The sequence below is a fragment of the Cucurbita pepo genome, chromosome 2 (assembly GCF_057944985.1).
Source record: "Cucurbita pepo subsp. pepo isolate OVF chromosome 2, ASM5794498v1, whole genome shotgun sequence".
Lineage (NCBI taxonomy): Eukaryota > Viridiplantae > Streptophyta > Magnoliopsida > Cucurbitales > Cucurbitaceae > Cucurbita > Cucurbita pepo.
In genome coordinates this window covers 9,972,750-9,997,693 of record NC_141799.1, presented here as the reverse complement: position 1 = coordinate 9,997,693, position 24,944 = coordinate 9,972,750, and the positions used below count along the sequence as shown (strand labels likewise).

The following is a 24,944-nucleotide window of genomic DNA, read 5'->3' as shown; positions in this document are numbered from 1 at the left end:
CGTAAACGACCACTTAAGGAATATTACGAGGATGTAATTGTGCACCTAGCACAACTATAGCCCAATACAATCTTAACCTAGATCAACTTTAGCGTGTTGAAAACATTGTATGGTGTAGTTTTTTTTAAGACCACCTTTTCGAATTATAAATTTACTATTGAATCGCTTACTATTTAGGATTGCATCAATCGTTGGCATCGGTTAGGTAAAACCAAAATGTTCTACTAAGAAATCAATCCAAAGAACTAGCACACTATAATCATGAATGAGCAAGAAGGTGGCCGATTCAAGTGGATTATATTATATTACAACAGAATAATCAAAATAAATAATTAATTAGGAGACTTTAGGACATATCCCAACGTCAAAAGGAGATCAATCCCATATAAGGCAAGTTTAAAATATTCAAAGTTTAGCGGTGCAATTCTTCCCCTAAAGTGAAAATTAGATTATAATTCTCGTGCCTTTATTTCGACCCGATTTTTTAGACTTTCAAATTAAAGATCAACAAACAACACCAAATACAAAATAAAATTCAATTATAAGACTATGTTGTTCAATTTTATTACAAATAAAAAAAAATGGGTTGGGGATACAATTACAAAACGAAATACAAACGACTCAAAATATAAAAATGGACGACGTTTCAAAACGACCTTCTCTATAATCACATAGCTCTTGAACGCTCCCCACCTCGGTCAGCAACTTGCAAACACCTGAGAAAAAAAAAAAAAAAAAAGGAAAATGAGTGAATATAATAAAGACTCCGTAACCAATCTACTTATAAGCTCTCATTGCATTCTCATCCTAGTAGGTATCCACAAGTTTTTCTCTGAGCTCTAGGAAGTTTGGGTCTAGTCTATACTCCTATTTGAACATATGAGATGCCTCAAAGTTTCGAGCATTCTCTGATTTGAAGCTTACCCCCAAGGTACATGCTTTTTTAACTTTTCTGACATTTGACTTCGGTAGCTCGCTTTGCTTATGCAGTGAATGACTAGCGATCTAGGTTGAGGTGTTACCTCATTAAGTTATGATGAGATAATATGGTATTTTCTAGTTTAAACATCATCCATGTAATGTTAGTTAGCAGACCCTCCTACAGGGCCATATAGTCATCAAAGTTTGGAGGATGTGATCCCCCGTGTGTCGGTCAACTACTAGGATAACCTACACAGTCTCACACTCCCCCTCTTAGGGGCGGGATTAAAACACAGTGCCCTTATTTAGGAGAGCCCTAGCCACTTCCACAAGGTTAGGGCACGCACTACCCTAATTGGCTTATGCCTAACTCAATAGTACTGCTATCGAAGTGGAAAAAATAGTGGAGAATCTAATGACCATGGTACTGCTTATAGCCTAGAAAGCTACCTAGGTGGTCCTTTGAAGCCATGGAGGTCTACTAAATTCTTAGGGGCACCTAAGCAGTTTGTATCTTGTCTCTCGTTTCAAGGATGTTTAAGACTAACTTCTCGAGCCAATCCATTCTCTGGGTACACATGGGTCTCAATCTCTAATTGTCATTCACAACCTTAGGGTGCTCGGTTTACTGAAAACATATTGTCTGAAAACATATTGTCCTAGGTCAACTTGAAACTACTATATTTCTAGCGCTTTAGTCTTAGCTCGGTTCTCTTGTGCAGGCCTTGTTAGGGAGATAATCCTATCGATCTTCCCATATGAGGTGTGTTTGTGGCACAATTGTGTTCAGAGCACTTCTTAAGGAGATTATCCTATCGATCTTCTGATATGAGCTGTGTTTGTGGCACAATTGTGTTCATAACAGACCCTGACTAATCAAGCTCTTAAAAATCTACTATTAAAGAATGTAGACCTTATCATTGTGATAGGTTCAATAATCGAAGCTACCGACTTACTACTAATCCCTACAACGTCATAGAACACATAGGGGGTGACCCCATATATGATGTCAACATATAGATCTTCATCCCCTCCAGACGAGTTCATTAAGCCCCTTAACAGTCTCCTTAAGGAAATTTGTCGAAACTATGGATCACGGGTTATAAAACAAGGTTAGACATCTAGCATAACCTAAATCATCTACATTTTCAAGTTCCAGAACTTTAACGTGGTAACTAGCTCTTATGCTCTTTATGAGCCTCCTAAAAGATCCCTTGGATCCGTATTGTACTGAGTACAAAATCTAGGAGCAGAACTGAGCATCACGCCCTAACGTGCATTCAAGGACCAACTACTATTTACTGGGATTTGGATTCCAGACAAGATGGATCGTGCTTTTAAGGACCATTTTTTTCTGTTTCCTAGGCTCTGGATTCTAGACAAGAGGTCAATCTTAATATAGTTAGAAAATGATATTAATAAGATTATATAATATACTAAATTATATTATATTTGAATTCAATTTTGTACTAAAATCTAAAACTAAATATTTTTTTAACCAGAAAAAAAAAATCAATGATATAACGAAAAAAAAAAAGTTCAAAAATAACGAACTCCACACAAGATACAAAAAGATAGAAAAAGAAAGCAGAACAAAACTCATTATTTTTAGAAAGGATACGAACATATGTATATATAATATTAATTGAAAACACAATTTTTTCGGTTCTTAAGCTTCATATTCCCAAACACAAAATTAACACAACACAAGTGAATTCCATATGCAAGAAAGATTCAAATAAAAGTTTGGCCTTACAAGTAAAACAGGATGGAAACGAAGTGTATAAAAGAACAAAAAAAATGGCTACTCTACTTTCTTGCAGTTATGGCAAAGCTGCAAGGACAACTCAAGTTCCTCCATGGCGATTATGGAGTACCGATCGGTATAAAGCAGCAACATAAAGGAAGCAGATGAGCAGTATAAAGGCATCATCCATCAGTCCAAATAACCCTAGTAATGCTGCACATAAACATTCAAGCCAAAAGGAAAAACAAATCCATAAGGAAATCAATGATTACACTAAAATGCTGACATTTGATATAGGCTAGACTCACTGTCGATGGGGGGGAGATTTACCTTCGGGTATGATATCGATGGGACTCACAGTGTAGACTACACTTAGAAACATCTGTAAACAAATTACAGCAGTTACAATTTATAATCAGGAACAAGTACAGCTGCTTGACATTCAATTGACCAGAATTTTCACACTGATTGAAAGCAATTTTTCATGAAAGAAAATAATAATAAAGGCCCACAAAATAGAAAGGGCCAAGATGAAAGCAGGGAATACAAAAATAACTCACAAACAAGATTTTTGGTAATAAAAACAGAATAGTTAGAAAATGAAAATTTCTAAGCAATAGTTAATGTTAAGAAAGTTGAGTCATTCACTTAACTGCAGTGTAAACACGTGCTCTAATGACAAGAGGAAGAGATCTCTGTGGATTGAGGAGTTCCCGAAGCAATCTCCGTAAGAGAAAAGGAAGGTCTTGCAGCCGCTGTAGAGAAGGAAAAAATCATAAATAAATAAAAATCAAAAGGATCTAAGTTTTTGAAAATTAAGCTCATGAACACGAATGAGTTTCTCTGTTTTGTTGTTTACGTTTTGCAATGTTTTCAAAATTTAAGTCAAATTTTAAAAGCTAAAAAAAATTGTAGATAAAAACTTGTTTTGATTTTTTTAATTTGGTTAAGAATTCAGATGACTCCAGAAATATAAAATTGTGAGAAAACAAGTCTAATTAAAAAAGAAAAAACAAAATTATTATCAAATGACACTGGCCTGAGATCCAGACTAAAAGGGATTTGAATTTTTGTGATATTTATTAGCTAAAAGAAATTGAACTTTTCCTAGTAAAAAAAGAAAACTATATTGATCAAAACCATTAGTTCAGTATTTCTTTTATCCAAGAGCCACTCTACCCAATTTGCCACACTATAGGATGAGTGCTAAAGAGTATGCTATCCTTCAAGAACAAGTACAAGAACAACTCCATAAAGGACACATTCAACCAAGTTTAAGTCCATGTGCAGTACCAGTACTTCTTACTCCATAAAAAGATGAAAGTTGGCATATGTGCGTTTGTCACACTGTTCGGGTTATCAAATGCGCCAAGTATCTTTATGAGACTTATGACCCACGTTTTACAACCCTATCTTAATAAATTCATGGATGTATACTTTGATGATATTCCAGTATGCAGTAAAACAAAAATGGAACGCCCAAATCATCAACACATACGGTTTTCCACTTTAACAAAACATGAACTGTACATAAATTGAAAGAAATACTCCTTAACATAAAGCATACATTTCCTAAGATTTATTATTATTGTTAGGATCACAGAACAACACATACTCGATCTAGATGAACACAAAAAACAGGAGAGAAAAAATACAAGGAGAAATATTGGCTAGAGATTTATATTAATGACTTCAATAAGAAAGATTACAAAGAATGCATAAAATATGCATAAAATACGTTTTTAAAGCATTGTCTAAAGGGATATATATATATATGGTTCCATTTACTTTATATAACCAGATATAGTCATCTACTATATATATCTATCTACTATATATATCTATCTCCTGTATATAGCTTTTTACTATACATAGTTGTTTACTATATATGACCATTTACTTTATATGCAATTTACCATATATAGTTTTCCTTTGAGTAAGCTATAAATAAGCCGGATTCCATAACCTAACAATTCTCCTACTTGGAGACCGATCACGTCAACCAAGAATTTCATTCTCAAACGACCATCAATATCTTCACTGCACTAAACTACTTAAGGCTTTACACAACCTCAATTTTCCAACATCAACACATTTTATTAACATGTCTGCTGGATTCTTTGCACCCTCTATCTTCTTCAAACACATATCACCTTCTTCCACTATCTTGCGAGTGAAATGGTATCGTCTTCTAATGTATTTTGTCTTTGAATGATAGACCGGGTTCTTCACTAGCTGTATGACACTCTGATTATCTGTATAAAGGATCTTCTCACACTGCTTCTTGCCTAATTCTTTTAGATAGTCTGTCATTCATATCATCTCCTTTTCAGCTTCAGTTATTGTCACATACTCAGCCTCAATAGATAACAGAACAACACAATCCTAAAGCCTAGACATCCAACTCATCCCATCATCCATGGCTTGCTCCCACTTGGTTGTATCCTCCAACTATAGGACCTCATCAAATGACTTTGGTTTCCCTTCATTAATCAGCAGCAAATAGTGTAATGAAGGTGAATACCTGTCTGGTACTCTGATACTTCTGGATAATCTTCTCAACACCTGCTCAGGTGTCACTTGCTTCACCTCTGGTTCCTTAGCAATGGTCTTAGAAGTTTCTTGAGTATCTGCTACATCACTACGTGAATTTTTCTGCAACTCAACCTCAACTCCCACTTGTTTCGTTGTCTCGGAACCTTTCTTCTCTTTGTCCTCGTACAAGACATTTTAATCAAAAGACACGTCACAATATCTTAGGTTTGTTCTATTTTTGTCATCCCAAAACTTGTACCCGAACATGTCAGAACTATAGCCTATGAACCTCAGTGTCAATCTCTCTTCTCTGAATCACCATGAACGTACGCAGTGTAACCAAAAGTTCTTATGTGATAGTACTTGAGTTTTTTTTTCCTGTCCATACCTCTTCTGGCAACTTAAACTCCAAGGGCACTAACGGCCCTCTATTGATCAAGTAGGCTACTCTATTTATAGCATCAACCCAGAATGTTCTTGGCAATCCAGAATGAATCCTCATACTCCTCACCCGCTCATTCAATGTTCTATTCATCCTTTCAGCAATACCATTTTGCCTTACCATATTGGGAACTGTCTTCGTTAATCTAATTTCCTCAACTACACAAAATACTTTGAATTCTGACTTGTCGTACTCTCCTCCATTTTCAAACCTTAGGCATTTGGTTTTCAAGCAAACTGATTTTCAACTTCAATTTTCCACTTCTGGAAGGTGGCAAAAGAAAAAAGGGGAAGGTGGCAAAAGAAAAAAGGGCAAAACCAAGGAGACTTTCCATCTTCTACAACCATTTTTACACGCTCAACATCCAACGGATTTGAAAGTCACTATGGACCAAATTCTTTTTACAAAAATTCTCAACCGAAAAAGGTTCAATAGATATTAAATCCTCAAACCTAGAAACGAAGTGCCCAATTTCTTGTCCTCCATTTCAATTGAAGTTGGAATGAATGCATAAGCGTTCTTCTTCCCCTCTATGCAAGCAGAACAACAATCCAACATGTTTAGAGTCTTAGAAGAAACACTAATCAAACCCCCAAAATACACTCCAATTACTTTGAAGGTTCTCAAATTCTTGGAATGGTATGTTCATAATTTTAATCCATCCGCCATCACTTACACCAAATTCTGGTTTGCTAGGTTTCTCATGATCCCGAGCTTCAAATTTCAGATGGAAAATCCCAATGTGCATCCATTTCCCTTTTGAACTGAGGTCCCCATGAATTCTTCCATCCTCCATTTGAACTAAAGCTTTATCAACCCAAAAAGGGTTGAGCACAAAGGTAGCCTCAAGCTGAATTACAATAGGCAACTTAATTTCGTTCCAATCTTCATGTGCATCGGCCTGGAAATTACCATGAAGAAACCCCAATATAATTCTAATACATCTTTATCTTTTCGATTCCAATAAGAATTATGAGGTATAGAGGGATTACAATGATGAAGAATAGGGGAAAGAAATGGTCGGATGAGGGGATTGGTGGTAAATGCTTTGCCTTGGGCTGAGAATCTGAGATGGATATCTCATATTTTGTGAAAAAAAAAAAAAAAAATCTTCAATATATTCTAAAAGGTGAGCCATCTTAAAACAACCAACTGACACTCTAATCAGCTTTCTTCCACCCATGATTAGCCACACTACACATTCAATAAGCCAACCAAAATAAAATCTTCCCTTTTGAATTCAAGAAGTACCGATTCATCCATCTCTTCCTTGGAGAAAATCGAAATAGGACAATACATTAGCTCCATCAAAGATTTCTCAGACCAACGTACTCGCAACAAAGAAAGAGGAATGACGAACCTAAGATCCATATCTTCAACATAAAACCACTTGTTTTCAAACCAAATTCAGAAATACTTCTTTTCAATGCAACAGCTACAACAAACCATGATGAAAAACATTCAAGTAGTGAGGGTTCCTTTTGCAGCTTCAACAAAGCAATGACGGTATATCATTGAATTCAAATGTGAGGGTTCCTTCTACAAATGACATCATTTTCCGTGAAATTATTTGCAAGGTTATTAGGTTAATGAGCTAGGCTCATTTGGTTGGTTCTTAAATGACTTATTTTAGATGGAGTTAAAATTATATTTAATTTTTTTTAACAATTTCTGTGTTGAAGTGATATCTTTGATCTATTTTGAGGCATGCCCTTCAAATGTAAAGAGAAGGCCACAAATCATAAATGTGTATCAAGTAAAACGGGTTAGGGGATGCCATTCGGTGGAGAGGAAGGTTAAGCTTCTTGTGAGCCCACAAATCATAAGGTTAAGCTTTTTGTGAGGAAGGTTCTCCACATTCGATCAACTTTTGAGGAGGTTGCTCAATGTAGCTGGGTTGTTGTGTTGCATCCATCGTAGGCTGGTAGCTGAGGACCTTGATCGTATCCTTTCAGGTTGTGAGTTAGCCTACATTGTCTGGAGTTGTTTCTTTGAGAAGTTTTCATTAGCTTGGCTAGGCATCGAGATTGCAAATTGATGACTGGGGAGTTCCTTATTCATCCTCATTTTCATGTGATATGAGTGTTTTTTGTGGTGGGTTGGGGAGTGTGCTATCTTGTGGAGTTTGTGGGGGGAGAGAAATAATAGAACTTTTAGAGGGCTTGAAAGATCTTAGGGAGACGTGTGGGACCTTATTAGGTTCAAAATGTCTGGGTGGATCTCCATGGTTAAACCTTTTTAAATTACCCATTAGGTCTTATTTTGCTTGGTTGGAGGTCTTTTCTTTAGAGTGATTCATTTCTTTTTCTTATTCTCATTTTTTTGTGGGCTCTAGTTTTTTTCCAATGAAAGTTCAGTTTTTCATTTAAGAAAAAAAAAAAAAGGAGTTAAGGGAGGCCATAATTGTAAATAAAATCCCTTAAAAAACAAGAAAGAAACAAAAATTAAAGATAAAGAGAGAAAAAAACACATTGAAGGCTGAGAGAGGGGGTGGGGAGAGAGAAAGCTCTGGTTACGACTTTTTTTACTCTCAAATCCTCATCAACCAAGCCTCTTTCAAGTTTTATGCAAACAGAATTTTGACGAAGCAAAATTATCTTCAGAAAAAATGATGAAACTGCCATTTATTTAGTTGACAAGTCACTGAAACAATCAATATTTACAAAAATCCATGACTCGTCAATCTTGCATAAGATATCAACCAAAAAATATCTAGACAAAATTTCCAAAATTCAACAATAACTTCAACTAGCATTTTCATTCAAGCAATTATGTAAAGAAGAAAGCCACCTGATTTAAACCAGTTGAGTTGCCACCAAAATGACGGTTATAATTCCTTATATTGTTAAGAACACGAGCAACCTCAGGGTCACTTTGCTGCGTTGCTGAAGCCTCAGAAGGAACCAATAAAGTGATCTGTCGGCGACATAAGGGGCATTTACATGGCTGCAGTGGTGATCCATGATCCCAAACAAGCATTATGCACCTTCCTGCATACAGGGAAGCACCAAATTCAGTGAGCTTCCGAGAAGACAGGGAAGAAAGAAGAAATCAACTATCTTAAAAAACACAGCTCAATAATGTGAGTCTAGAAAAGAACATCACAGCCTAAGACCGTACAAAAGATGAATTTCAGTAAAATAAAGCCCAGAAGAGTTGAGTTTAAACTCACATGAAGGCTCTTTCCCTGAATAAATGTAAATGAAAGGTATCTTTTCTCAAACTATGAAATTCAATCCAATGTCTTGACAAGAGGGAAATAGTTAAGAACATAGTTTTCTAAAGAAGAATTAAATTCGAGACTTTAGGAAGAAAAAACATATATAATCATAGTACCTCCACTTCAAATTCAGTCCTCAAGTCAATGTTCTAAAAGGATTAATGAAAGAAACTAAAACTTGAAGATTTACATGTGTTTTTCATCTTAAATCTTTTACAAACAAACCTCATAAAGGTTACATTGATATAACTAACGATTAACAAATATAGGGGTGGGTATAGACAGCACTTTTTCTTCCAACATTGAAATATTTCAGGCCTATCTCATGATTTAATGCACTTTTACATATCAACTTCCCAAAGCGAGTAATCATTCAAGTAAAGCAACAGTTCCAGAGACGACGAAGTTCCTTTTCTGATCCGACAAACTCGACTTACTCTCACTTAATTTGATGGGATTGTCTCCATTGTTCTTGTTCTTAGGTAGTTCTTGTTCAACTATTACTGGTGAAAACATAACAACCTCTATTTCAGGTGTTGGTTTAATTTAACCATTCGTGGAAGTCCTGAAGGTCTAAGACATGTTACCAAGGCCTGGAAGAGAAACTCTCCGTCTGTTGACTTATACGTGGGCAAAAACAAGGTAGCTAAAAGAGACACTTCTGAAATCTCAACAAAATCTAGTGACAGTGCAAAGAAACGAAACGCGAATACGAAACTGATGAACAAAAAGAAAATGGAGGAATTATGAAAAGAATATGAGAAGGGAACCAACCGCAGAACCAGTGCGAGCAGTTAGCTTGGCAAGGGGTGTTGAATCTTCCATGGCAGATCGAACAGATATCGCCCGCAGGGGGGCCGTCCATATTGGGTATCAAAATCTTCCAATTCTGATTTGTGGAGAGTATGAACGTATCCCAAACTTGGAATTTCAAACCTGATGCGTGTTCCTTGAGACCAACTTCAGAGCCGTGATTTCTTTTCTTACCGATGAAGTTTCAATCCGTGTTTGATGTACAAGAACTGCCCAGATTCTAAAATTTATTATTGCCTAATCTAATCTTCCAAGTATTTTTCATTTCTGCCCTACTAACATCAACAAAAACATTTTTGAAACAGTTAACTCGATCATAATTCATAATTCAAATTTATCGATTCAGAAGTTTAAATCTCTGTTAAGCATAATTTCAAAACAATTTCGTCAATTTTGTCGTTGAATTAATACATATATCTCAATTCACGAATTCAAATTGTACTTTCAAATTTTAAATAATTTTTTTTTTATATAGTTAGCGAAATAAACAATTTAATCACATAATTCTTCAAATTATGATTTCTTAAGATGATGTAAATGCCGACATGTGACGTTTTAATGGACAACATTAAGGTATGTGTGGTAAATTTGTATTAGGTGACACAAGAAACTATAAATAGTAGTGTTCATGAATATCATTTTATAAGTGACATTGACATTCATAACTTCGTGAATATTAATAAAATTTTTAATTCAAATTAAAAACGAACTTCAGATATGGGAAAAAGTAGTTTGGGTATAAGATTTTGTTATTGTGTGTTGATTTGGAAAGGAATCACTTTAATAAAAACCAAATAGGTTTGTAACATACAAGACTAAAATAAGAAGTGTAATAAATAAAATGTACTTATTTATATCATAAACTCTTGGTATTAATTATTTATTTTTTTAATAATAATCATAATTATTTTATTTATAATTTAATAGTATCATTATATAATTTTGAATCATATAAGGTGGACTTATAAGATGATTGTGTCGAGAAATAACTTAAAGGGTTTATAATATGTGGATAAGGTTAGGTGTATTGTTCGGATAATATTAGACTTACTTTATACTTTTGAGCATGTGGTAGAAGAGAAAAAGGCCTCAATAAAAATACAAAGAAAAATAATTAAAAAATTAAGAAAATTGGTCAAAGTCAACCGACTTTGGAGGGGTAAATTGATCTTTTTGACCCGTCATTCTAATTAGGGATCTGGATTAGCCTAAGAGACTTCTAACGAGGAAGAAAAGAGAAGGGAAAGAGAGAGAAAAGAAGATGAAGATTAGGGTTTTTATGATAGAGTAAGAGAAAAAGTCAAAATATGCTCGACATTCGGAGTTTGAATTTTACTAGAGTTTCTTCACAACAATTTATCAGTGCCCCAGTAGAACCATTCTAGTCTTTTGAATCACTCAATTCTATCAAGAATCAAGGAAGAACATAAGTATAATTTTCGAGTTCTTCATCCCAGTTTTCCTTGAAATTTGAGAGCTTCTCTTTTGGAATGAAGTTCTGAATTTTTATTATGTTCATATTGGAGGGATTTTGCACCAGGTTTATGAAGGAAAAAAGTTGATTCGGACATGTTATGAGAATTTTGGACTTCGGGAGGGCGTTTTTGGATAAGTATGTACTGTATGTATGTTATGGTAAAATTACTATTATGCCTTAGGTCGAGATTTCTAATAAACATGTTGTTTTGTGTATTATTGTAAGCTAGAAAGAGAATATGCATGACTAAAATCCGAGTTGGGTAATATGGATAAGTATGTTATGCATGATTTAAGAAATTACCAAAATGCCCCTATATTGAGATTTATGATGAATGTTGTTTTATGTTTTTATATGCTTCACTCTATGTTAGAAAGGAGGATAGCCTATTGCGATATGTGCTCCTAGTGATTGATGGATATTATCTCCCCGTTGAGCTTGTTTACATAAATGTGTGCATGATATAGTATGTGTTAGCTCCAGGTGTTTGATTGTGTGTTCTTCGTATGGAGCGTGTTTATTTGCACAGACCTAAGACGTTAAAGTTAGGTTGGATAGATGATGACCTAAGTCAGGATGCCTCCAATAGATTGACCATTTTAGGATCATGAGCGATGGTCAGTAGGTCTAGACTCTAGTGCTCCTAGACTCAGAAAGACTTGAGGAGTCAGAACGGAGTAACCTGGAACCAAAACCCCGTGTTAAGCCACCTAGCTGCTCTAGGAATCCAATAAACCTCTTGAGCTTATAGATATGACCATGACGAAGTTTATATTATTGATTACGTGCTTAGGTGATCGATAGATATATCTCCCTAAAAAATCATACTTGAGAGAATTCCTTTAAGATTAGGGCACTACAACTAATGTGATTTACACGTTAACCTCAGTAAAAACATTTAAAGTAGACCCTACACTTTAGGATAGTGAGCGGCTATCAAAGGTCTAGTTTTGAGTGCACCTAGGGACTTGGATTAGCCCTAAGGAGCTAACCTCGAGCATTTTCGAAATGAGAGATGAGATTTATATTGTCTAAAAGCCTCTAGGAACCTAGTAGACCTCCACGACAACCAATGACAACAAAGGTAGTTCTCCAAGTTGATAGCAGTGTGATGGTGTCATTAGAGTCTCCACTATCTATTCACTTCGATACTCGTTCCATTGAGATTTTACTCTAGTATCCGTAACGTCGAGGTAGGCACATGTCAGATAGAGGAGGTGCAGAGGAGGTGCGTCAAGACAACTAGGTGCCCCAACCATGTGGAAATGGCTAGCGGTCTCCACAAGAGGGTCTATATTGTAACAACCCGGGAAAGAGAGAAAAAAATAATATATATAATAAATAAATAAATAAAAGAGGAAAACGAGAAAACGAGAAAACGAGAAAACAAAAAAAAAAACTGTCGCCGGAAAACCCGCAAGTTTTCCGGCGACCGACGAGTTTCGCGGAACCCACGCGAAACGACGGCCACAGCACGCCCAGCCCTCAGCCCACGACACCCAGCATCTTCAGAACACCTGCAAAGGGAGAAAAGATAGAAAATTTCGAGAGAGAAAGAGAGACTTCAGAACACCTCCACGACAACCAATGACGACAAAGGTAGTTCTCCAAGTTGATAGCAGTGTGATGGTGTCATTAGAGTCTCCACTAGCTATTCACTTCGATACTCGTTCCATTGAGATTTTACTCTAGTATCCGTAACGTCGAGGTAGGCACATGTCAGATAGAGGAGGTGCAGAGGAGGTGCGTCAAGACAACTAGGTGCCCCAACCATGTGGAAATGGCTAGCGGTCTCCACAAGAGGGTCTATATTGTAACAACCCGGGAAAGAGAGAAAAAAAATAATATATATAATAAATAAATAAATAAAAGAGGAAAACGAGAAAACGAGAAAACAAGAAAACAAAAAAAAAAAAAAAAAAAAAACTCAGTCGCTGGAAAACCCGCAAGTTTTCCGGCGACCGCCGAGTTTCGCGGAACCCACGCGAAACGACGGCCACAGCACGCCCAGCCCTCAGCCCACGACACCCAGCATCTTCAGAACACCTGCAAAGGGAGAAAAGATAGAAAATTTCGAGAGAGAAAGAGAGATTTCGGACAAACGTCGGCGAGTGTCCAGTTTCTCCGACGAGCCCTCAAACCACCCTCAAACCGACACCAAACAACCTGTTACCACCATGAGAAGGATCTCTAACGAAAGCACAATAACTCAGGATGCGTTTTGTGATATTTCGTAAGCGTCGTCGTCGGTAATCGAGGTCGGAAAATTAGATTTTCTTAATCGTTCTTAGATCTGTGGCTTTTAGGAGCTTTTAGGCCGCAAAACTCCCAGAAAAGAAAGAAGGACGACGAACAAAGAGAAAAAGGGAAGAAAGAGGACCAAAATCGGCAACAGAAACACCGTGGGAAGGAGAGAGAAAGCTCGCCGGAAAATCGGCCGAAGTCGGGTAAGGAAGACGAGATCCACGGATCCGGGTCAACCCGAACCCAAAACCCGAGAGAGCCAGCCCATTCCTCCCTTGGCCTCTGCCTTCGACCCAGCCCAACTACAGCGGCCCAAACTTCAAACTAGCCCAGAAGCTACGGTTCAGTTGAACCAACCCAGACTAGACCCACGGTCCAATTGAGCCGGCCTGCAAACCAAACACTTGCGGCCCAACCCAGTAAGCCGAGGCCCAACGATTAGTCTTGGCCCAGTAGCCTTCCACAGCCCGCGATCCGAACCACGACCCGAACCGGACTGCGACCCGCGCTTCGACCCGAACTACCGCTTGACGTGGCTCTCTCTGCTGCCGCCACGTGTCACACAGCAGCGTAGGCAGTCCCTCAGCTCGGCTCGGTGCAAACGGCTCGGCTCCCTCCGGTGACGCTCCAGCGGCTCCTCCGGCGGCTGTTCGGCTCGGCTCACCTGTTTTCAGCCCGGTTCCGGATCTGTTTTTGGCCCCGATTAAGGTATTCGAGGCCATTTTAGAGCCGTATTTCACATTTGTTAAATTATAGGTAAATTAATTGTGAAATACTAATGGAAAGTGGTGAACGGTGTGATAGGAAACAAACCCCGGCGACGTAGGAAGCAGCTCTCACGGAACGAGAGCTTACGTTTAGCTATTTAGGGAGTACTTCGGCCAAGGCCAACCAAGTAAGTGGCCTTACTATAGGATAGGCTAAATAATTGTATGAGTTATGATGATGTGTGGATTATGATGCTTGATGATATGTGTGGTATATACATATTTTGTTGAGTGATGCTTGATATGTTTGACGCACGTTGTGGCATTATGATGAGCATGATGATTGCATGATTTTTACCTTAATATGATGATGTTTTCCATATTGAGCATGCTAGATGATGAGTGTCATATTGCATCATGTCGTTAGATCGACGTAGGACACAACCCTAAGAGCATGAAAATGATATTAATATAAATATCCACGAGTATGCGTTACCTAGAGTAACAAAGAGATGAGACTAGAGGGTTGTATCAGAAGAGACATTACGATGGATTTAGAGGGACCTCATGCATTTTGTATGTTCATAAGCATAGGGCTACTTCCCCTAGAGATGATGAGTGCGGACGCGCACCTTATGATGAGCGCGAATGCGCACAGGTGCGAAAGCACACAGATGAGGGTGTTCATGAGGCGCATGACATTATGGGGTTCCGCTGACCTCTGGACGTTGCTACAGATTAGCTTGACCAGAGGGTCCAGGGGGTGTGCGAGCGCCCTGGGGACTCACACTCGCACGTGTGAGTCGTGTGTAGGGAAGTACTACACATCCAATTTGTCCGAGACTGGAGGCCACCCCTAAGATGATTAGAGATAGGTCCCTAAATCCTGATTGCATGTGTTTGCATTTGCATGGCCCCTATAGCGGGGCAACTTACTGAGTATTCTTTGAAATACTCAGGCCGTGTGCCACATCATTTTTCAGGTAAAGGCAAGGCGCACTTGTACGGAGGACGGCGGCATCGCGAGCAGAGACTGTGGCACGTGCATAAGTTTGATTCATATTTAAATTTCTAGTCTTAAGTTAGAATAGGTTGTTTTGCATTTCATTGTTTTAAATTATTTTGTATTTGTTTTTGTTTTCTCTAAATTTCAGTATTTCATATTTAAACACGTAAGACCATGACTGTGTTTTCTAGAGAAGAAGTTGTTTTAAACGTTTTTTTTTTTTAAGTTTACGTTATCAACTATGTTCATGTAAGAGTTATATTTCCGCATTATAGATGAGCATGAGACGTTAGTAGCGACTCTAAGTATGTGGAAATTTAGGGTCGTTACATATATGTTGTAAACTAGTTCCTAAGAAAGGAGTGTGGGACCACATAGGTTGACCCAGTAGCTATACGACACACGGGGGTCACTCCCTCCAAGGTTTGGTGACTTTATGGTTCCGTTGAAGGGTCCGCCAGCCAACCATCAATGGATGATGTTCAAATTAGCACACATTATATTGTCCTACAGAGTATACGAGGTCACGCCTCAATAATGGTCACCAATAATTCACTGCATATGCAAAGTACGCTATCAAGGTTAAAGAGTAGAAAGATTATAGCAACTCAGCAAGACACAGATAGCCTCTAGACCGTTAGGAGTTGGTACGGTGTAAACATAACTTCCACTTTTTTTTCCACAGCAGTTCGAGTACTGTTGAGCCAGGCCTATGCTGGTTAGGGTTGTGTGACCAATAATTCAATTGGATTATCATCTTGCACAACATATCCGTCTTGAGAGGAGACTTAGAATTATTGTAGGTAGCCGACGGAAATGGCACGTAAAGGGGGTAGCGCTCCTAAGCCTGGGCGACTACCTGGCCTATGGGGATGGGTATGTCAACTACCTCCTATGGATAACGAGCAAACTAGCACTCACCATATTGTCACTACTTGTTAGAGAGTGTAGGTAGCACCTCAACACCGGATACCAATTACCACTACGTAGGCTAAGCTAGCTACCCAAGACTATACATAACAAGAGCAATATACCTAGAGCGTAGAGTAAAAGCTCATGGTCACCTGCTAGGTCATGGATACAATGAAAGCCTACAAATAGGTTGGTTACAGAGTATATTTTTATACTCACCCCTTTCCCTTTCTTTTTTTGGTATTTGCAGACCATCGGTCGAGGTGGAGGAGCATTCGAGAGCTGTGCAGTAAAAAAGGGGGTCGTTCCAGAGCTTCAGTCCATTTTTACATTTTAGAGTCTTTTATATTTCATTTTATAATTGTATCTCAAACTTGTTTCTCAATTTATAGTATATTGACCAGCTTGATTGTAACGACCCTAAATTTCTACTAACCTAAAATCATTTTTACATTTTAGAAATTATTGTATTTCATTGGTCATGGCTTGATGCGAGGGAGAGACCATGGAAGAAGGTATCATAATTTACAACAACGAGTTCCTTATGATGATAGAATTGATCGTAACGTGGGGAGCATCAAATTAAAACTTTCCAAGTTTTATGGCAAAACCGATCCAGAGGAGTACCTTCAATGGGAGAAAACGGTGGAGTCGGTGTTCAACTGTCATAATTTTAGTGATAAAAAGAAGGTACTGTTATGCATTGCTCAATTCAAACAATATGCTCAAATTTGGTGGGATAAATTGATGTCAAGTAGGAGAAGAAATCTTGAAGCACCAATTGATTCAATCTGGTACGAGTTCAAAGAGTCCATGAGGAAGCGTTTTGTTCCACAATATTTTCAACGAGACATGGCGCAAAAGCTTCAAGCATTGAAACAAGGACACAAGTCTGTGGAAGATTATTACAAGGAGATGGATACATTGATGGATCGACTTGATCTCGATGAGGACATGGAGGCTCTCATGGCGCGGTTTCTTAATGGGTTAAACACAGAGATTGCAGACAAGACTGATTTACAGCCTTATTCTAATATTGAGGAGTTGTTGCACATTGCAATTAAGATCGAGAGGCAAATCCAAAGAAGGTCTCAACGGTATTCTTCTAAAACTTTTCCCAATTCTACTTCTACATGGAAAAAGGATGGTAAGAATATTGATTATAAGCATAGAAATCCAGAGATTAATGAGAAGCCTCAAGCTAAATTTGAGAAAGGGGAGAGTTCTAGAACAGGGAAAGAAAAAGTAGAAAAGTCTAATGTTCGAAATAGGGATTTAAAGTGTTGGAGATGTCAAGGGGTAGGACACTATAGTAGAGATTGCCCAAATGCAAGAATTATGACCATCAAGGAGGGAGAAATTGTTACTGATGATGAGGCACATGACGACATAAATGAGGAAACTGATGAGAGTGAGGAGTTTAGCGAAGAGGACCCTACACATATATCTTTGGTTACTCGATGAGCTCTAAACACCCACATTAAGGAGGACAGCCTAGACCAAAGAGAGAACTTGTTTCAAACTCGTTGTCTTGTTCAATCTGTACCTTGTAGTGTTGTCATTGATAGCGGTAGTTGCACCAATGTTGTGAGTTCCATTCTGGTCAAAAGACTTAATTTAAAGACACAACCACATCCAAGACCCTACAAGCTTCAATGGTTGAATGATTGTGGGGAAGTACGGGTAACTCAACAAACTCTTGTTTCATTTACTATTGGAAAATACATTAATGAAATACAATAACTCTAAATTGGAATCCACCCAAAATTTATAACAATCAAACTTCATTCCTCTTCAATGTGGCATGAATTGCAACATCTTTTGACAATTTTGACAACATTTTCTTCACATCTTCATTGGAGTATATTGTATGATTGATGTCTCTTGGTTCATATCAGCTACCGTTATCTTAATCTAAGCTCTTATGTGGTATTTAACTATTAAAACCTCATCGTAAATCATAACTTCATCTTTAAAAGCATAACATCAACTTAAAACACTATCATGGTTTTATGGGTTCAAAAACATAATTCAAAAACAAGGTAAAACAATAATAATAAATAAAGTAAAAACATGAAAAACAACCTATACTAACCTAAGTCTAAGAATTTTAAAATGCTACTAGCCTATGCACGTGTTATGGTCTCAGATTGCGATGCCTTTGTCAGTCGCACATGAGCGCCTTGCCTTTACCTGAAATGATGTAGCACACGGCATGAGTATTTCGAGAAATACTTAGTAAGTGACCTCACTATAGAGGTCGTGAAAATGCGAACACATGCAAATCATGCTCTAGGAACCTATCGTTAAAACCATCATAGGGGTGGCCTCTAGTCCAGACAAAATTGGATGTATAATACTTCCCTACATACGACCACACATGGGAGCATGAATCCCAGGTGGTTTGCACCTTCTTGGACCCATCATAGTCGAACTAGCTGTTTGTAGCGACATCTAGAGGTCAGCAGACCCCTGAGTCTCATGCGTGGCATGATCACCATCATCATCATAGTGTATGCGTCCGTACTCATCATCGTAAAAGGGGAAGTAACCTTATGTTTATGTACACCCAGAATGCATGATGTCCCTATGGTTTCTCATCTTTAAAACATCTTTGTGACACAACCCTAATTTCATCCTTATATTACTCTAAGTAATATATGTGCATTGGTCTTTATACCTTCATCATCATTAACATTAACTAGGGTTGTGCCCTAGGAAAATCATCATCATAATGCAATATGTCATTCAAAACATGTTTTTCATCTTAATATGGAAAATAACGTCATATCAAGAAAATTCCATCATCATACATCGTCATATTAGCATGCATCTTCATCATCATATAACACATCATAATCATCGTAAAACATCATAAGGTATCATCATAGAACTCATTCACGTCATCATAAGTCATACATCATAAGTCATTATCAAGCATCATACGTATAAAACATAAATGACACCTGTAGGGGCCACTAGGCATGTGTTGTCAAACATCAAGCAATTGTCCAACATATTCTATAGTAATGCTACTTACTTGGTTGGTCTTAGCTGGCATTTTCCTAAATTCTAGTACGCAAATCTTTCGTTCCTCGAAATTGTTCCAAATGTTGCCGAAAGTTGTTTTCTATTATGTTGTCCATTTTGTTTCATTAGTATTTCACTATTCTAATATAATTTAACTTGAACTTTGTGAAATAGGGTATCATACCGACTTTAATTACCTTAATTAGGACCAAAATCAGAGTTGGGAGGGTTGGAATGGTGGAAAACAATGCATATTGTTATCCTATCTTTTAACTTTCATGATCATTTTAGTATTCACTATCATCCATGCAGGAACACTTTACTTTTACCTGAATTATAACGGTAGCACATGGGTTGAGTATGAAATAATGAACCAAATAGATGATGAAACACACACATAAATGATGAAACCTCGTTTAGTGTAAGGTATGGTTGAGTATTAAACACACACATAGATGAAACCTATCCTTTAAAACTACCATGGTTCAGCGTTGTAAATTTTTTCAACCCAAACCACTCTTATTAAATAATGAACAAAATCCTAAATTTTTAAAGTTGGGTTGGTTCATGTTGTCCGAGTAATTTATTCATATTTTTTTTTTTTTTGTTTTTAATAATAAAAAAAAAAATTATTCCGTAAAATATTAATTTATATATTTTAAAGTTCTTAGAAGAAAACAATCAAATAATAAAACTTTTATTTATTTGGGTTAATTGTCGTCGCTCCTCTCTTTCGGCACTGATTATCAATTTCCTTCCCATTCCAACTCTACAGAGGAGGCAGCAAAGTTGTGTTTACCATCTCCTCTCAGCAGCACCAAATCTAGGGTTTTCTCGCCCCTTCTCTTTCGGTACTCTTATCATTTCTTTTTCTTTCTTTCATTTCAATTTCTTTGTCTTCTGATTTGACTGCTGGTAATATATGTTCACGTTTTTCATAATTGAAGTACCGATAGGCGTTGTATTGTCCCACTTGGTGTTGATCTCTGCAATCTTCCAATTTTCTCTGTGGATAACTTGTAATTGGGAAGATATTGTTTTCGTTTATATTTTTGTTTCATTGAGATACATAATTTGTTTTTGGATGGAGTATTCTGAGGCGAACTTTGTTCCAGCTTTCATTCAGCTTCTGCGTGTGCCTAAAGGTGAGCGACGAAAGAGGATAACAAATTAGGAATGCTGCTTGCTAATTCGTGTAAATGTTATCTCATTATGTTGTCACTGATATCCTAAACGTTTGAAAAAAAGGTAAAGATCGGACTATAGGGATAAAAACTTATGAATTGTTAGAAATACAAGGGCAAGGTACATTGGAATCAAATAAGCTGGGGATAAAGTATGAGGGAAGGAATGAATTTAGTAGTTTCCAAAACAAGATCGTACTTTCTTATTAGTGTCTGAGCCCGTTTATGCAAGAAAAACTCGGAGAATATTAAATCTTTGGTTGGTGGCTACTATGGCTTGAATCCATTTTCTCTTATTCCTTTAGGATCTACAACATCCCTTATTGACCACTAAACCAACTCTATTATTCTCTAACTCGTATGAATCAAACAAAATGATACAATAAAAAATGTTGGTAAAATGCCCAAATGTAAATCAGCAGTTAAACTACACCTTTGTCATATATTCCCTACTTCAAAATAACTACATATTATATTTGTAGAATATAATTTACTTTCCAGACACCTTGTTAGTGAAATGGTAGACACATGAGACTCGAGAATATCTGATAGAACTCGATTTTTATAAATAAATGTAATTAGAGTGGTACATTGTCAATTTTTGGGTCCTTGGTGCCATTTCTATTTTTTGCGTTGATATGTTAGATTAGAAGAAAATATGTGTATGTAGGAATGGGCTTGATGCTGCAAATGAACTGAGAATAAGTAAATGTAAACGGAAATGGACTCATAGAAATGGTAATTGTGATAGATGGAGAGGAAACCTTGTTGTGTTTATATTATCTAGAATTTTGATATCTCTTTTTTACTGATTTGTTTTTTCCCATGACTGGATGTGAGATTAGATGTGTTCTATGATTAGATGAAAGTATCAAATATGACATTAAATAAGTCGGACAAACTCTGATGTCTACTAGCTTTCTAAGACATTATGTTCAAAGTTGTTATTGATTTACTTTTTTCATGTCCTTGTGTTTTTGATTAACAACTTGAATAAAAGTTGCACTTTGTTTTGGCCAGAGGCTCAGAGGAGCCTTTTGCCTTTTACTGCAGTGGCTAAGAAAATTAGAAATCACACTAATTTCTACCTTAATGCGTCGCTTTGTCTTTGAAGACCACAGTGATAAACTGACTGTGGTTACATTAAATGTTTTGAACCAAAGAAAAACCATGTGAATATATAATTTTCTCCTTTTTTTCAGGTCTTCTCCATGGATCCAGAGGCTGCACGAACCGCTCGGGAATCGCTAGATCTTGCCTTTCATATTTCCAACATACTCAATACTGGGATTGATCGCCACACCCTCTCCGTCCTTATTGCTCTTTGTGACATGGGAGTGAACCCGGAGGCTCTAGCTGCTGTTGTCAAGGAACTACGTCAAGAGCCACCTTCATCGGAGGCCATCATCTCCAAGAACTCGCCATCACTTACCCGACCAACGTAACAAGTTTATTCTTCTGCTGGTTTCAAAGTTCACGTATCCTTTCAAAACAGTACTTATTCACTCCTGTACTTTGCCTTTACTCTGTTTAGTTTCTTTGCATATTAGCTGGCAGTGTCAAACGAACATCGATTTAGTCTCTACAAAATTGCTGATGCTTCAAAATCAAAATGAGAATGGGATGTTGAAATGTTGATTGTATATAAAACATGTAATCTTTTTTTTAAAAAAAAAAAAAAATTCTATAATAGTCAAATTTGTTTGAAAAATCTGCAGAAATGATGTCAACTAGCATATAGTCGATGTTTAATTATTATATAGTTTTACACCGTTCTGATGACTAAACTTCTTTTTTTTCTTATTCAGTTTGTTTTTTTTGTAATTGTAGGTTAATTATCATACTGTTTTGTAGTGGTGTTGTGTTGTTTATTATGTTCTTCTTATTCCAGTTTCATTTAAAAAATGAGTAGTTTTATTACATATAATGCTATATATATATATGAAGTACATAAGTTGTACAGGTGTATGTGTTCAATTACCGAATAATAAATATACATTATGCAGTAGATTATTTATACACCTCTTTATTCTATGGAAAATTCTTGAAAATATGTATACTATGCAAATATATTACATTCTGAAATATATAAAATTTAAAATGTATACTAGGACATTCAATGTTGCAAGACTGGATGAACAGTGAGAGATTTGGGTTTGAACTGTCTGTCGCTCCTCCCCTCTATTTGTGGTCGAGACCAACTGGGGTTGGGTTCGGCTAATCTTGGGTGCATCATTGGTTAGATCCAAGCACTTATTTGGTAAGCTTATAGTATACTTTATATAGCCTCCAAACACTTATTTGTACAAGAAGGAGATAAACAAACAATCATTTGGAAATATTGGGTGACATCTTTCACACTTAATTTGATTCAACTAATTTAATCAATTTGAATATATTTGAATATAGTTTAAATTTTAAATGCATATTTTTATTTTGATATTTCATATATTAAATACAATAAATATGAAACGCCAAAAAAGAGAATGGTAATTATTTAATTTTCAATAAATTTGTTGAATTTTTAATAATTTATTAAAAAATAATAATAATAATAATAATAATAATAAATAGGATTACGGCCAAAATTACATTTGGTCTAGTTCCAAATCGAAGCATCATCTGATGAAATTCCACAAATACCTAGTCTCACACTTGAGCAAGTATTTTGAAAAAGCTTGATTTCATCTTATCATTTACCTCGTTCATGCTTGTGATATTTGAGTAAAAAAGGACTATATGAATAAATCGAAATCGAAGGTGAGTGATTATGAATATAAGATAGCTAAAAAATACATGAAAGAATTGAAAGCTACTCCATATACCAATAAAATATATTTTCCTTTTGAGTAACTTAATCATGAAAACTTCAAACTCAAGCATACTTTACTTGAATGATTTTATGTTGACTGACCTCAAAGGATTGTAACATTACCATGATGCAAGAGAATACTAGAGCTATCAAGTATCAAGTTTACCGAACCTTTAACATTGATTCTAGTATTAATTGTAGCGACGGGCAACCAGACTATTTAAAATATTAATTACGAGTTATACAATATTTTATTTCAATACAACTAGGATTATTTCCAAGAAATAGATACACAAGTTCCGAATTAAGATTTCGAACCAATTCGAATAAATTACATCACATATAGAGTAACAATCACCACTCAACAAAAATTCAGAAAAAGCATTGTAAATTTTATACCGTCAGTTGAATGTTGCCGAGATCAAGCTGAGTAGCGATTTCCTCAAGCTGCTTCTTAACGCTCAAATCAATGAGTTTCGATCCAGAATTTCCAAACCTCACAGTGAATCCAGCCACAAGACTTGGATCAATCTGAGTCTTGATCCTCACATTCTTCGCTCCGCTCAATTTCTGCACCTGCTTCGCGATCTGCGTCAAATGCTGCTCCTCCAATTCCACAACCGAACTCACCACCGCAAGTTCCGTGTTCGTCAATTTGTTGTACACTGTTTCGAACTCCGTCACGATCTCCTTCACGATGTCGATCCTCTTCGCGTCCACCAGGATCTTCAAGAAATTTTCCGTATGCGGCTGTAGAGACAACGACGAAGCGATCTCATCAACCACCTCCAGTTTCTTCTCGACCTTAATCGTCGGATTCGCGAAGAAATCGAACAGCTGCGGATCCGCGAACACGCTCTCGATTTTCTCCACATCCGCGCTTGTGACCTCGAGCGTGTCGTTTGAGGCGGCGACTTCCGCGAGCGCGGCGGCGTAGCTCCCGGCGGCGCTGGTGGACATTTTAGTGGCGGCTTGAGAGCGGAGGTGGCCGAGGCGGAGTCGGCGAGAAGGAAAAGTAGCGGAGAAGGAGAGGTTTGCAGGTGTGGTTCGGGAGATTCGAATGGTTGGAAGGAGCTTGGCCTGGAGAGAAGCGGCAGTTTGGTGAAGGGCGGCCATTGTGATGGCTCCGGCGAGGTTTCTCAGATGAGGAATTTGAGTTTGCGAGTGTGTTGTTGTGGTAAATTGAAGGCTAAAGAAAAGGCTATGGATTATGTGGTGGAGATGGACGGCTCAGATTAGAAGGAAATAAGGGATCCATGGTTGAGGATTCATGGCTTATCCTAATATCTGAGGTGCTGAGAGGGCTTTGGTTGAACTAGATAAAACTGGACACGTGGAGGTTTGGGATGCGCCATATTTATATATTGCTTCTTTCACGAAACCATTCATTTTGCTTACTTTTCTTTTTTTTTTTAAAAAAAAAAAATCAATTTTGTTTGTTTATATAAATATTTCATGATCACATACATTATATATTTAATTTTACCAAAATAAATTATTTATTTAGTTTTAGAGAAAAAATAGGTTTGCATGCTAGCCCGTCTTACCGATCCGAACAAGTATTATTTGAAGAAAGTATTACTTGAATGACGCGTGGCTTCTCGAGTTAGCTTTTCTATTTGTTGGAAGCCTCGAGTTCTCTCAAAATTTACTAGTTAATTGAAATTAAGGTTAGTATCTGGGGTGGAAAAATTCGAACAGGAAGCTAAATAGGCAAAAACATTGACCTCATGAGTTGTCACGTGTCTACACACGTGCAAGAGGGGTCCCATGTGCAGTTTCACATGTCACTTGCACTGATTCTCCGCTCATTTTTATTGCGATTTTTTTTCTTCTAATTTTTGTATCCGTAAGTAATACAAATCAACTTGGTTTATTCACCCGAGCATAGAGT

General features: G+C 37.0%; 3 protein-coding genes across 4 annotated transcripts; 1 reads left to right on the top strand and 2 right to left on the bottom strand.

Annotated features, from left to right (window-relative positions):
- Nucleotides 1–522: 522 nt before the first annotated feature.
- LOC111788366 (uncharacterized) lies at nucleotides 523–9,918 on the bottom strand. Its single transcript, XM_023668684.2, has 6 exons — nucleotides 9,640–9,918; nucleotides 8,436–8,635; nucleotides 3,322–3,423; nucleotides 2,999–3,050; nucleotides 2,743–2,881; nucleotides 523–716 (listed from the first exon to the last, which is right to left on the bottom strand). Exons 1-5 carry the CDS (start codon nucleotides 9,728–9,730, stop codon nucleotides 2,769–2,771), a joined length of 558 nt encoding a protein of 185 aa, XP_023524452.1. The 5' UTR covers nucleotides 9,731–9,918; the 3' UTR covers nucleotides 523–716; nucleotides 2,743–2,768.
- Nucleotides 9,919–19,748: 9,830 nt separating this feature from the next.
- Nucleotides 19,749–21,870, top strand: LOC111787606 (mitotic-spindle organizing protein 1A). 2 transcript variants are annotated; one of them, XM_023667621.2, is made up of 3 exons: nucleotides 19,762–19,905; nucleotides 20,170–20,199; nucleotides 21,441–21,870. In XM_023667621.2, the coding sequence occupies exon 3, from the start codon at nucleotides 21,450–21,452 to the stop codon at nucleotides 21,681–21,683; it is 234 nt and encodes a 77-aa protein (XP_023523389.1). In that variant the 5' UTR covers nucleotides 19,762–19,905; nucleotides 20,170–20,199; nucleotides 21,441–21,449; the 3' UTR covers nucleotides 21,684–21,870. The 2 variants fall into 2 exon arrangements, with proteins under 2 accessions (XP_086977256.1, XP_023523389.1); XM_087121130.1 differs by lacking the exon at nucleotides 20,170–20,199 and having other exon boundaries at nucleotides 19,749–19,905.
- A 1,397-nt stretch (nucleotides 21,871–23,267) lies between these two features.
- Nucleotides 23,268–24,242, bottom strand: LOC111789420 (ATP synthase subunit delta, chloroplastic). Its single transcript, XM_023670188.2, has one exon. The coding sequence runs from the start codon at nucleotides 24,164–24,166 to the stop codon at nucleotides 23,444–23,446; it is 723 nt and encodes a 240-aa protein (XP_023525956.1). The 5' UTR covers nucleotides 24,167–24,242; the 3' UTR covers nucleotides 23,268–23,443.
- Between the last annotated feature and the right edge of the window lie 702 nt (nucleotides 24,243–24,944).

Bases quoted from the DNA above. Each gene is read 5' to 3' on its own strand.
- LOC111788366 (XM_023668684.2), bottom strand. From the start codon at position 9,730: ATGGACGGCCCCCCTGCGGGCGATATCTGTTCGATCTGCCATGGAAGA. The intron at 8,636-9,639 runs GTTGGTTCCCTT...CCCTGTATGCAG, and splicing joins CTGCTCGCACTGGTTCTGCG to GAAGGTGCATAATGCTTGTT. The intron at 3,051-3,321 runs GTTAAGTGAATG...ATTTGTTTACAG, and splicing joins GAGCACGTGTTTACACTGCA to ATGTTTCTAAGTGTAGTCTA.
- LOC111787606 (XM_087121130.1), top strand. From the start codon at position 21,450: ATGGATCCAGAGGCTGCACGAACCGCTCGGGAATCGCTAGATCTTGCC.
- LOC111789420 (XM_023670188.2), bottom strand. From the start codon at position 24,166: ATGGCCGCCCTTCACCAAACTGCCGCTTCTCTCCAGGCCAAGCTCCTT.